The sequence below is a fragment of the Tenrec ecaudatus genome, chromosome 6, assembly GCF_050624435.1.
Source record: "Tenrec ecaudatus isolate mTenEca1 chromosome 6, mTenEca1.hap1, whole genome shotgun sequence".
Classification (NCBI taxonomy): domain Eukaryota; kingdom Metazoa; phylum Chordata; class Mammalia; order Afrosoricida; family Tenrecidae; genus Tenrec; species Tenrec ecaudatus.
In genome coordinates, this window is record NC_134535.1 from 127,422,778 (window position 1) to 127,436,369 (window position 13,592).

Consider the following 13,592-nt stretch of genomic DNA (forward strand, 5'->3'; position numbering starts at 1 on the left):
GCCCCTTCGGGCACCCCAAACACTTGTGACACCCTACCGGCCCTGTAGTGTCACAGACTGCTCCCCGCGCAGTGTTCCTGGGTCCAGGGCCCAGGGCCTCCGACTCCAGCTCTCCGAAGACCTGGGCTCAGTTTCCCCCTTCTGCACCCGGATCCCTGCCCAGATCCCTCGGGGCGGTCTCCCAGTCCACTAGGGACCCCCACTTCCCCCACCCCCCCGCCTGCCCACTTGGGGTGCGTCCCCCACCTCAGTGCCCGCCCTGCGAGTCTCAGGATCTGAATCAAAGCCAGCTGGCGGCCGCAGAGCCCTTTCCCTTCCCTCCCGGTGTCCGCCCGGCGCTGGCAGTGCCAGCGGTGGGCGCCCGGGTCGCAGGCTGTGGCCCAGGGCGCGCAGGCTCCGGCCCCGGGAACAGGTGGCTCCGGGGAGGGGCCCGCGGCAGCGGCGCTCACTCACCCAGAAGACGAAGTTAAATCCGAAGAGCAGGTATTTGATGCACCTGGTGCCTCCTTTGACCGGCATTTTGCGAACGAGGATGGGCTCGGCTGCGCGCGGGCTGAACTTAACTGGCCGGACTAGACTTCGGATCGAACTGCCGTCCGCCGCTCTGAGTCACCCAGGGGGCTGCACTTTCAAAAAGTGCCACTCCTTAAGACGCGCGGCCAGTGCGGTGCGCATGTGCGCTGGTCCCGCCCCCGCCGACCCCGCCTCCCGGCCCACCTGCCCCGCCCACCCATCTGCCCCACCCACACCCTGCGACCCGCCCCGCCCCGCCCACGTTCGCAGGGAACCGGACCCGGACCCGGACCCGGACTCGGGCTGCTGCTCCTCGGACTCCATCTGCTCTCTTTCCCCTCGCCCCTCGGGCTCAGCCCTCTCCACGCCCTCGTGGCCCGAGCCTCCTGGCTCTTTCTCCCGGACTCCCCTGGGGTTTCCCACCCCACCAACGTTTTCCACTTGAACCAAGGAGTTACCGGGATGCCTTTCCGCTCCTCCCTCGCTTCTTGCTGGCCTCCCCGCTGGGCCTTCTATGTTGGGACACCCTCCCCGGCTGGGCTGTCCAGGGCTACAGTCCAGGTCAAAGTCAAAGAGGGCTCTTCTGGCTTTGGACTCGTCTTTGAAGGGCTGTCCCCTGGCTTTACTGGCTTCCCTTGGTGACTCCTGGCAACCCTTTCACCCATTGTGCATGCTCAGTTTTGAGCACACCCTGTGGAGATGACAGGGGTGGATGGCTTGCCCAGTGAGGAAGGCACACCGGGGTATACCTGTGCTGACTTACTCATCTGTAGAACAGCCTCTCCTTCTGTGGACTTGTCCTTAAAACCTAACTGCCATCCATTCCATCCTGACTCATAGCGACCCGAGGGAGCAGAGTTGAACTGACCCTGTGGGTTTCCCAGAAGACACCGCTCTTGGCTAGTGGAGAGCCTCATCTTCCTCCGGTGGAGCGGCTGGTGGGTTCGAACAGCTAGCCTTGCGGTGAGTAGCCCACCGTGCAGCTCACGACGTCACCAACAACTTTTAGTGTAGAGCCCCATCACCTGTGCATCTGTAGTGCACAGCAAAATTGTAGCACATTTGAAGTGCCACCACGTTTGGGACTTGTCTGTTCACTCCAGATGAGTTAACTAGCACAAGTAAACCCAGGTTTACCTGTGCGTAGTGGTTGCTTTGTCCCTGACATGGATTCTAAATTTGAACGGGGTTTGGGAGAGACCTCCACCAGCTAGACCAGTAGCAGAACCTTTGTTGGTGATGAAAGAGAGAAAGAGATAAAGAAAAGAGTGAAATTGTTCGTTACAGTTTAATAACTTAGCACAAGCAACCCTATGCCTCCCTTGTTTATTGGGTAATGCCACACGGGAAATAGGGGAGGATTTATAATCCAGGTGAGAAGACAGATCCGAGTTGAATGGAAGTAATAACCAAATTTACCAATCACCGAATAGGACTGCGGAGGAGGGCTGGGCAGTGCGGTGCACACAGGTCCTGCATGTGTGATCCAGATGCCCAGGCGGGAACAGGTTGAAGACGGTGGTTGCCGGGCTCTGCCACCCCATCCTATAGCTCTCCTTTGATTCTGTTACTGCTGCTCCGTGCAGGCTCTGCCTCCACTACAAACGTCCCTACATCCCAGGATGCCCATCGAATGCCTCACTCATCCTGCATCCTGGCACTCAAGGCCTTGTATTTAAGACTCCAAGCCCTCCCTACTCCCTGCCCAGCTCTGCAAGTGGGGAGCCCTCTGGCTGACTGGCCATTAGAGAAATTCCAGGGCTCCTGACCCTCCTCTCTAGATCTTCTTGACTGGAGAAGACACCCTTGCTTCTGAAATTCTTGGGATGTTTTTTTTAAAGATGTTTCCTTTCTTATTATCAAAGCAAAACACTCATTACAGAAACATAAGGAAATAGTAACAAACAAACAGAATGCAATTCAAGGTTTCACCCACCAGACAGAGTTACATGGTAGCTCTGATCCTGCTGTTTCTTATAACTTAAAACATTGGTCTCCTGGAGTCACTCATTGATTTAGTCATTCAAAACTGTTTCCAGCATCTATCGTGATCATAAAGAGTATTTTGTAAGGTACAGGGGCTTGTGGAAGAAAACCCCCAACAACTTGACTTCTGTTTCTGCCTTCCTGGAGCTCAGAGGCTACTGAGGGAGGCCAGGCAGACACTCAGCCAGGCAGTGGGATGAGGGAGATATGTAGCATCACAGAGGTGGGTTTGGGGGCTAAGTGAGCTCATAGGAGGGGCCTCTGACTTGGATTGGGAGGTGATGCTGTGCAGCCACAGGGGAAGTTGTTATAAGCCAGGTAGAAACTTAAGTTTCACTTGGGGTTGGAGTGGAGAGAGGAAGAGGTAGGGACCCAGGTCGGGGTAAGATGAGGAACACCCTCCCAATCCTGGACTTAGCACTTTGAAATGGAGGGGTCACTTCAGGGTCCACAGGAGTGGCTCAAACAGCTGTGTGTTGGGTAGGATGGTAGGAGGGGCACACAGTCACCTCTTTAAGGACAGAGGCCTTTGTTTGTATCTGCAGCCCTTTCAGAGACTGGACTTTGATGGAAGTCAGGAGGTATATGGGGGGAGCTGTACGTGGGTGATATAGGGGACCTGGAGGAAATGGGATGGAGCTAAGGTGGGGGAATAGGATAGAGACCAGAGAAGGGTCTGATGGAGGGATGAGGTGGGAGGGGGGAGAGAGTGAGAAGAAGAAGAGAGGCAGAATGGGTGAAGCTAGATTATAGAGGGCTTCACGACTGGTTTTTTTAAGTGCTGATTGAGAACCTACTATGTGTCACAGACTATGCTGGCTGCTGTGGCTACTGAGATGAAGAGATCTCTTCTTCATGGAAGAGCCTCAGGGTTGGGGAGAGAGACCCAAGCACAAGCCGACACTTGGGGGCCGCTGCTGTCATGGAGACGTGGGCCAGGAACAAGTACTATTGCTGCGAGCAGGGGTCCGGGATTGCCTGTCACTGTTTCGGGCAGGGAAGGACACCTGGTTGGTTGGAGAAACTCTATATTCTGCGTGCATGAGACAATTTGTTACCGCCCAACGGTTAAAAAAATCACAGGGAAAACCAAACAAGTTATAGACCCCAAACTATGTCACCCAAAGATTTTTCAATGATCCCAGGAAACGGATGAAAACGTAACCCATCCCCTGAAGCGCTATACAACATTGTTTATCTGGCTATCTATCTTAATGGCCTTGTGGAGTTAGACCCTCCCTACTGATTTAGGTTCTAAAGGAATGTCTACTGGAAAGGCAGGGCGGTTACACTTTGGATTCCCAACAAACTAACTCTTAAATTCATCAAAATCTAGTATAGTGGCGAGCAGCAGGCTGACTCTTTCACCCCCTCTGTCACTAGGGCACAGGCCCCAAGCCTGCTAAGCCAGAGCAGGCCTCACGGAGCAGAGGCCACTGATACCCGTCGGTAGGGCAGGCAGGTGACTCACAGGAAGGAATTCTCCAGAAAGGTAACTGCTGGCCCAAGGCACTGAAGCGTGAAAGCCAAAGCTGGCATCTTGGAGGACAGGAGAAGGAAGAAAGAGCCTTCCAAACAGGTGCCCTTGAATTCAGCCGAATGCCAGGACTATTGTTGTGTTATTCACCCTAATCTTGCAGCATTTGAAGGCCCAGGGGAAGAAAAATAATGCCCATTGCCCCGTTCAAAGCCCGAGACCAACCTCCCTGGGGCCATAGGTCTCAGGAAGGAGAAGATGTCATCTCTTTCTATTCGCCAGGTGGGAGGACTTCTATACATATTTAATTGGTAACAGAACCATTTTCTTAGGGTACCTTTGAGTTTTAAATGAGATCATCCATCCGAAGGGCTTGCTACAGTGTCTGACACAAAAGTGCTCAAGAAGGACTGTTTCTTATTACTACTGTTGTTATTTATCCCCAAGGAACAAGCATTGCTATGAGGTATCCTAGGACCCCCTGGGGAGTCTCTGTACTACTGACCTTACACTACTCCCATCCTGAGTCATCCTGACAATTGTTACTATGTTTAAACCCCTTATTGTAGCCACAATGTCCTTCCATCTCCTAGAACGTCTTCCTCATTTTCATCAACGCTCCCTCAATAATGATATTGGCTTGAGCGTGGGGAGATCGGAATTGTGTTCTTGACTCCAACCCTTTGGTGTATTTTGGAAAAGCCTGTCTCTGTCCTCCGGCTCCTACTTGTGGGATGAGCATTTGGATTAGGAGATGTTGAACGTCCCCGCCATTGTGACGGTCTGTAGCCCAGAACGCCTGCAGGCCAGAAGGTGCTCGTTACATGTACTTAGTGCGGTGGGTGACCAGGAAAGGGAGGAATGGAAAAAACATTGTTTGCTTTAACGAGAAGAGGAAAATCTGGATAAGTCCCTGACTCAGCGATCACATGAAAGGCCAGGCCTTCCAGGCTTGTGGCTCTGGAGTTGGAAACTTTTCTTTCTTTCCCTTAGGACACTGGGTTTGGAAAATTCCCGGACTCTGGCTGAGGGTCCCCTTTGGCTCTTGTGTACCCCCTAGAGGTAAGATGTGCACATGCAGGTTTCAGATGTGATCATGACCAGCCACACCCAACTCTCAGTGGTTTTATGAGGCAATAGGCAGGACCCACTCTCTCACAGGTCACCAAAGCCCCCTCTCTCTGCCAAGCACTGCACCCAAGGGCCCTTTTGGAGGCTGTGTTCTTCCTGATGCGACTGCATCCTTTGACTCTCCTGTTTCTTCCTCCTCCGTGTCCCTGGGGCTATGTCATCTTTGTCTATGCTTTGCCTTTGTTTCTAGAAGCTTCTTTGATGCTCGCTCCACTTACTAAGCTCATGTCACCTCCTCAAAAAGCCTTGAACACTGCCGTGCTTCTGAATATGAATTCCCTTGTCTGAATCTCCCTCCCTCATGGACCACTCATTATTCCCCATAGCACCTAGTCCCTCGCTGGCCCAGCATAGACCCTCTGTAGATATTTGGGGAATAACTGCAGGGTGGGTGGTCTTCCTCAGGCTGTAGTCTTTAACATTCTGCTCTTGTTTAGTTTTCAATTCAGCCCTCATCCTCTCTTTTTCTCCCACCATGTCCTCCCCATAAGTGTTAGTCATGGTCTTTGAGGACCTTTCCACTTTAATGTCCTCCTGTTACTGTAGAAGGCTGAATAGTGAACCCTTAAACTTGCTCCCATCCTAGCTCTTGAAACCAAGATTCCAGATTCAAATGTGTGTACAGAGACCATTAAGTCTTTAACTGGGTAAAGACAGAACCAAATCATGGGTGCGGTAGACCATCACCATGAGGTCATAATGGTGTCCAAAGGGTTCTCCGCCACGTGGCTAATTAAAGAAAATGGGAAACAAAATAAATTCATCACAGAATCACAATGGGTGGCAAATGAATTCACAACAGCTGCAGGGAGATAAGGATGCTGTAATATTACATGTTCCAATTCACCGTGGGCCCCCAGCAACATCCAGGGATCCTACTATCCCCCTTTTCCTCTCTCCACACAATTACTTCTAGGTCAACCATGCAGCCCCCTGCCCCGCCCCCCACCCCCACACCCATTGCTCCTTGTAACTACTAATAACCCCTCTCTCCTCTTGAATTTTCCCTGGTTTTCTTCTCAGATCACTGTGGAGACTACTCCTCAACCTGCATAACCCCAGAAATTCCACAGCTTGCCCAAGGAACCTCCCCTTCGAATATAGACATATATAGTCTTTTTTTCTTTTAACCTCTTCCTCCCTGGAAAATATCCCACCACAGCAAGCAAGTATTAGTTATGACCAGATCTAGCCCACTGAACATGCATAGAAAGGACAGTTACTTTGGTCAGGAACCAAAGATAGCCAGAAAAAACACTGCCAGATCAATTTAGAAGACATTTGAAAACAAGAGATGTGATGTGACATTTCCTGTCAAGAATGTTGTTCCCCTTGCTCAGTGTGGACTCAGCAGCAGACTAAAACTCTGCCCAGCCTCACATCGTCCTTGAAGTTGTTATGTTCATTGCAGTCACGGTGTCCTTCCATCTTGCCACCGTACCAAACATGACGTCCTCTTCCAGGGACTGGTCTCTCCTGAGAACATGTCAGAGTACATGAGATGACCTCTTAGCTGCCTTGTCTTGGTTGCTGCTGCTTGGAGCATTGACTGTGGATCTAGCAAGATGAAATCCTCTACCACTTCAATCTGTGGAAAGGGACCGTGATAGAAGTGCAGTCACTCTTGCAGACAACAAGTTTGCAGGGCTGGCCTGCGTGTTGGTCTGAGTATGGCGATGAGCCTGAGCTTGGGGCTCATAACCACGTGACCCTGGTACTCCCACTTCCGCCATGCGTCAGCCCAGGCAAGACCCTGCCTGCTGGCCTGGGGAGACATAACTATCCATTTTCAAACATACTCTGCCTGAGGGCAAAGTTTTTCACCTCGATGGTCAATGGTCAAGAAGAACTCGGCGGAGGTTGACGTCATGTGGGGATTCAAAATGAATTTAAGGCGTCCACTGTAAATTGCAACCTTCTACAAACCCATTACGCTCTAATAGGTAGGTTCCCAAATTTATTTGTTCCCTTTTCAGGAAAAAAATAAATGACTTACAGTCCACTTGGTAATTAAAACCTCTTTTCCCATACCCCACAATCCAGGTTAAAGTGTAGGTATCTGCTCTGTCGGGCTTTTAGAGCATCCCATTAACCCCCAGAGCAGGCAGTAGCGCCCACTTTAGGGGACACTGCTCTGGTACATTACTTTTTATAGCCAAAGAGGTTTTTCCAGATGTGATTAAGGATATTGAGCTGGAGAGATTTCCCTGAAAAGTCCAATGTCATCCCTCACAAGGGGCTTTATAGAGGAGAGGTAACAATGGATGCAAGGTTAAAGTGAGGTGGGGCCACACACAAAGGAAGCCTCTAGGCTGGGAAAGGCACAGAAAGGAATTCTCCCCTAGACCTGCTCGAAGGAATGCAGTCCTGCCACATTCTAGGCTTCTGACTAAAAGATTTATGTTGTTTAAGTGACTAAGTTTGTGGCAGTTTATTAGAGGAATCACATAGGAAACTAGTGCTTTCATCAAGTTGATTCTGATTCAGAGTGATCCTATAAGACCGTAGAATTGCGCCTTTGGGTTTCAGAAAGCCTCGCCTTTCTCCTGAGGAGTGGGTGCTGGCTTTGAATTGCTGACCTTGTGGTTAGCTGGTTAAAGCATCACCCTCCAGGGTTCCTTGGAAACTAACTAGTTAGCTCAGAGTAAACACTGAGATCAGAATCACAGTTCTTGCAGGTTTTCTTTTCTCTGTAGTCCTTTACACCGCCCGACTCGCTTCTTTTCCTTTCAAGTCTCATACATGCTTAGTGAACACAATTTTGCTTCCTAAGAATCATGTCGTTGCTAGGCCAATCAACTTAAAGGTGAGGGACCAAACTCAAGGAAGGATATAGTGATTTGGTGGCAAAGTACAGCTCAGACCCCAGATCTTCTGCTTCTGAGCTCAGGGCAGGTTCCTAAGTGCATTCCACCACTTACTCTGGCACCTGTTATGGATTGAAATATCTCCCCCTAAAAGATGTGTTGTAGTCCTAACCCCTCTCCCCGTGAAGGAGTCTGGGTGGGTTAGGCATTGGGCTGCTTAAGTTCAAGGTCAGTGATCTGAACCCACCAGTCCCCCTGGAGAAAGACAAGGCTGTCTACTTCTGTAGAGATTTTCAGTCTTGGAAGCCCTAAGGAACACGTCTCCCCTGCCTTATAGGGTTTCTATGAGCGGCGTCTAGATGAGCTGGAACTTTACAGACAGGAAATGGGCAAGGGAGTGACTTGGTTCCAAACAATGTCTTCCAAGAAGAGGAGGCCACTGTCTTGAGAACAGCTCAGGGATCAGCAGAGATCTTGGAGGACAGGGAGAACAACAGAGGAACCATTGCCTCTGTTTAAAGAGTGGGAAAATCACCTCTTAGTTTTCAAAGAAAGGACCCTGGTGAAGCAGTGGTTCGGTGCTTGACTGCGAGCCCAAAGGCCAGTGGTTCAAATCTCTCAGTTCCTCCTGGGGAGAAAAACGCAGCAGCCGGCGTCCATAGACGCCAGCTTTAGACCGTACACGGAGCAGTCTACTCAGTCCTACAGGGTTGCTATGAGTTGGAATTGGTTTCATGGAGAGGCTTTTGCGTTAATAAGGCTGCGTGTGTTTGAAGATAAGCTATCAAAGAGCAGAGCAACCACAAAGATAGGAAGCACAGATGGGGGAAGACAGACACCAGACCACAGGATTTCGCCAAGGAACTAAGGAACAGGATCTGAAAAGAGACACAACTCGGGGACCTTTCCCCAGATTTGACCGAAGGGAAAGGCTTCTTTTAGACTAGGTGCCTGAATTCTGTTTCTTAAGCTCTGAAATTGCAAGGAAAGAAATTTCTCTTCACGAAAGCCATCACTTGCTACGGCATTTCTGTTGTAGCATCCCTAAGAAACTAAGACAGGGGCTCTATCCTTGTAACTCATCCTCAAACACATGTCTACTTCCCTGCCTGTTTCCCTGCCCTTCCTCTGTTGTTAAGGCGATTGCTTTGTAATCTAGTTGGGATCGGGCTGTTTTGCGATGCTCTACTCTCATCCACAGTGTACTTGGTTGGACATATTCCCCTATATCCATGTCCATTTGCAGTCTTACAATATGACCTTGTTTGGAACTAGGATCGGTGCAGATGTAGTGACTTTGGTTAAAGTGAGGTTGTCCTGGATCAGGGTGCGCACACTGAAGGACGTAAACAGAGGAGAGGAGATCCTATGACATCGAGGTAGAGACAGGAGTGATAAAGCTGCAGGCCAAGGAATATAGCACTCATCACTTTCTATCAGAATGGCGGGCATTGCGAGGATGCTGTCACCACTCGCCTCCTCCCTCTGGAGAGTACCTCTATGCAAACCAGGTGTCTGGGCTCTTCTCTCTTCTGATGTGCCTTGAATAATGCTCACCAGAAAGCAGATACACAGCGCATAGCTGCTCAATGTCGGGAAGCTAATGTCTCAATTATATGAACATCATAAAGACCTGTTTTCTAGTTGTCTTCTGTGTGTCCTATTTGGCTCACGTTCTTGAGACACTACGTGCATGTACACATCTATGTCTCAGCTCTCCACCGCCTCTCCCCGTCCCACTCCTGCATTGACCCCAGCTCCAGGGCTTCCTTGTATTTTTGCCACATGCACAAAACCTTCCTATCTTTGAGGCCCTGTATTTCCTAGTATCCTTGGTCATTCCAGTTGGCATGGTTATTGTTGTCTTTCATCTTGGCAAGGCTCTGGTTCCCAGTGGTTTTGCCAAACTCTAGTAGACTAGCTGCCGTTTCATAATTTAATCACATGCAATGTTATACAATCACCTTCCACAATGTAATCTAATGTAATGTAATCAAAGAGTTGAAAGGAGAGTTCAGTAGGTTGTGGTCTGCCTTCACATTATAAATCGCTATTGTGGTAGAACGCTCTCTGCTTTGCACTCTTTCTGTTGCCTGATGCACAAATTTTATACTTTCCAGCCTCCATTGTTTCATGAGCCAATCCCTGAAAGTAAAGCGAGTCTCCCTCTCTCTCGGCCTCCATATCTTGTCTATCTACACATGTGTAGTGGAAGATGGAGCTTTCTACTCCAGTAAGTGTTATGATCTTGGGAACTCACCGGGACAGTTCTACTCTGGCCTGTAGAGTTGCTATGCATCAACATGGACTCATATGGATGGTAATGAGCGAATGGGATGCATATATGTATATATATATATACACACACACACACACACAAGTATATATACCCCCATGCCACTAGTTCTGCTTCTGGAGAGAACACTGAATTATTATTAGATGATCATTTCAGGTTTTAGATATCTCAAAAAAATTTTCACCAACTATATTATGAACTCCACAGTAGATGCTTTCTATTAAATGAAAAATATCCAAAGAACTATTGGACATATATGACGTGCTAGCTACTGTTCTAAACGTCATGTTCGTATGTAGCCCTGAACAATCCTCAAACAACCCTAGCAGGGTGATAACCTTATTATATCCGTGTTAGAAATTCAGGAACGGAGGCACAGGGAGTCATGCAATTGCCATGAGCCCAGGGCACCTGGCCTCAGAGCTCAGGTGCTAAGCTGCCTCCTCATGAAGCCACTGAGTGTGTTACTAGCACCACCGTTGACCCTCTTGCCTTTGATTACTGAATGAGTGAAGGGACTGCAGGATGCCCTTCACCCCGCGGCCTCAGGAGCTGTGCATCTTGAAGGTGCCCGCAACAAATTGTCTTTGATTTTTAAGAGCTGGAAGCAGGTGATGGGTTTGCACTTTGACCCTGGCCCTGCTGCTATTGGTGTGGCGAAGTAAAATTTCTGAATATGAATCATATCCATCTGTCTATAACTCCCACCAAATAATTAGGTGTGATCATGCACAAAAGGCATGGAAGACTCGAGCTCGGGGGACTGGTCCCCTGGCTGTATGGACGAGGCACCCCAGGAGCATGGAAGCGAGAATTCCCGGGACCCTCAAGAAAGATGAGTCCCCAGCAGAGGATGTTTTTCAAGACCCCTGCCTGCAGTGGCAGAGGCAGGAGAGGCCACGCCACACCGAGTCCAGCACCAGCAGCGGCAGCGCTGAGACCAGAGACCAAGGGCCTGCAAGACTGGGAGGTAGAGCAGGGTTTCTGGCCCACAGAACGAGGCAGGACCAGGGCACCATGTGACTGAGAGGCTGAGGACCAAAGGGAAACTTGGCTACTGGCTGAGGAGAGGGTGCTGCTGTGGACAAAAGACCGCAACCTTAATTCAAAGGTTTAAAAAAAAAAGTTTTATTGACATATAATTCACATACCATACAATGCAATTCACTAGTACAATCATATTAAGAAGAATTGTGCAATCCTTACTATAATCAACTCTAGAACCTTTTTTCTCTCTTTTTAAATTGTTTTATTAGGGACTCATAACTCTTATCACAAACTATACATACATCAATTGTGTAAAGCACATCTGTACATTCATTGCCCTGGAGCCTTTTCTTCCTTCTTGTACTCATGGTTGTTGGTGCTCCATTTCCCCACAACTTCACCTGCCATGCCCTAGAACTCATTAATCCAGTTGCCGTCTCTAGATTCCCCTGTCCTGGATTCCCTATACAGAAACACTTACAAAACAAAGACAAAACCCCAAAGAGAACCCAACCAAAAACCAAACAAAACAGACAAACCTCAATTGAAAAGAAAGCAGAAAATATTAAAAAAAAAACAAAAACTGGGAGAAACTTAAAATTGGCCCCAAAGGAGATGAAATGATCAGAGGGACATCATGTTTGGAGAAGTAGTGGGGCAGCGAAAAAGAACATCGCTGACAATGGCTGGACACAGTGGCTGCATCCATGGCCTTGAACAGCAAGAACAACTGTGAGGACAGCCCAGGACCGGACAGGGCTTTCTTCTGCTGTGCACAGGGTGGCTGTGAGTAGAAACCGACTTGATGACACACAACAACAGCAGCAGCAGCAGCAGCACCCACATTTCAGTCCTGGCCTGGTATCCATTGGCCATCCTCAAAGCGAGGAATCAGAACCAAGCTGACGTTCAAGGACTACCAATCCCATAGCCTTGGGTTAGTGGTCATTTGTTTCTTTCCCCACTGGGACATTTTATTTTTAAGTTCAAGGAAGTATTTCAGTCCCTCAAATCTGCTACATCTGAGTTTAAAGTAAAGTCCAGTTCGCTTAGTGGGGTTTCCAATCTGTGTCCTGGTGTGGCCTATGCAGGATGTTGCACATTGAAAGGACAGAGTGTAAAGTCCTAGTATTACATGGTCTGGGTCACCAAGGGCTGGAGAGAAAAAGTAAAAATTAGGAAGATTAGGGGATATTCTCCCCTTCTCTGTTACAAATCACCTTCTCTGACACGAACATGCCCCCTTGCCACCTGTTGATGTGTTTCACTAACAACTCTTACAGGAGGGTCTGTGGATTTGGGATGACCTTAGCACACTGATGTGTGGCAGAAACTGATTGGTCTTCTCCCTCTCTCTCCAACCTGAGAACCTGACCCCAGCTGGAGAGAGGCCACCTCACTTAAAGTGGTTTTTAGGACGTTCAAACAGGAGAGGCACACTGCTTCATTGCTCGGGGGACCAGAGTATCTGTCACATTTTTGTGATGCTAATTTGTGGGTAACCTGTTCAGTTCTGCAGTAACCCCCATAATTGTGAGTGTGGTCTGAGAGTGCTGTGCGGGCACTGTAGGGGTTCATGAGTCAGAGGAGAGAAGTGGAGTGCCCGGGAGGACCTGCAGGTGTTGGGAGGACGGAGAATGGAGGGATGTCTGACCTCTGTTGGTCGTGGACTGGCGTGGAGATGGGGTTTCCTGTCCCTTAGGTAGCTAAAGGAGGTCAGATAGGGCTCCCACACCCTTAAACTGTTGTGTGCTTCTTTTTGAACCCCCACTTCACAGCTGCAGATGTGGGTGCCCTGGTGGACCTGCCCTTTGCACCGTGGTAAGGAATGCCAGCTGTTGGGTGGGAACGTCTTTCTCTCCACTCTGGGATGATGTTGGCTCTTCTGGGCAGCAGCTAGGGATTCAGGAAGAGGAGCCCAGGGGCTCTCTCTCTCTCTGGACATGGGTGGAATGTAGATAATTATAAAATAAAAATTTAATTCAGATCTTTAGTTTTCAAGTGATCTTTTTCTTATTGTTAAATTTTAACAATGGGTACAAATCCTTTATTAGATATGTGTTTTGCAATTATTTTCTCTCAAGCTGTCTTTTTATTGTCTTAAGACAGTCTTTTTTTTTCTTCTATTGTCTCCCTTTTCTTTAGTGACATTGATTACATCACACAGTTCCCACCCTCCCAGAATCAACTGGATAGCAGTGAGTTTGGTGAGTTTTGGTTTTCGGAGTTGCTCCTTCTCTGTTCTATGCGTTTGTTTACTGCTTTCCCCGCCCTCCCTGGAGTTTCCTTCTAGTCATCTAGGTTGCTGCTGATCTTAAGTAGATAATTCTTCAAGGAACATCATGTTTAAGGCCGACATTCTTTACTAGTTAAACTATTATTTGACTCAAAGAAA

At 48.8% G+C, this 13,592-nt stretch overlaps 1 protein-coding gene across 1 annotated transcript in view; it reads right to left on the reverse strand.

Moving 5' to 3' along the window:
* The window catches only part of CD9 (CD9 molecule), a 47,466-nt gene extending 46,826 nt beyond the window's left edge, over positions 1–640 (reverse strand). The window contains exon 1 of the mRNA XM_075553134.1: positions 454–640. Coding sequence (XP_075409249.1) covers positions 454–519 — 66 coding nt within the window. The 5' untranslated portion in view covers positions 520–640. The remainder of the gene's footprint in view (positions 1–453) is intronic.
* Positions 641–13,592: the final 12,952 nt, after the last annotated feature.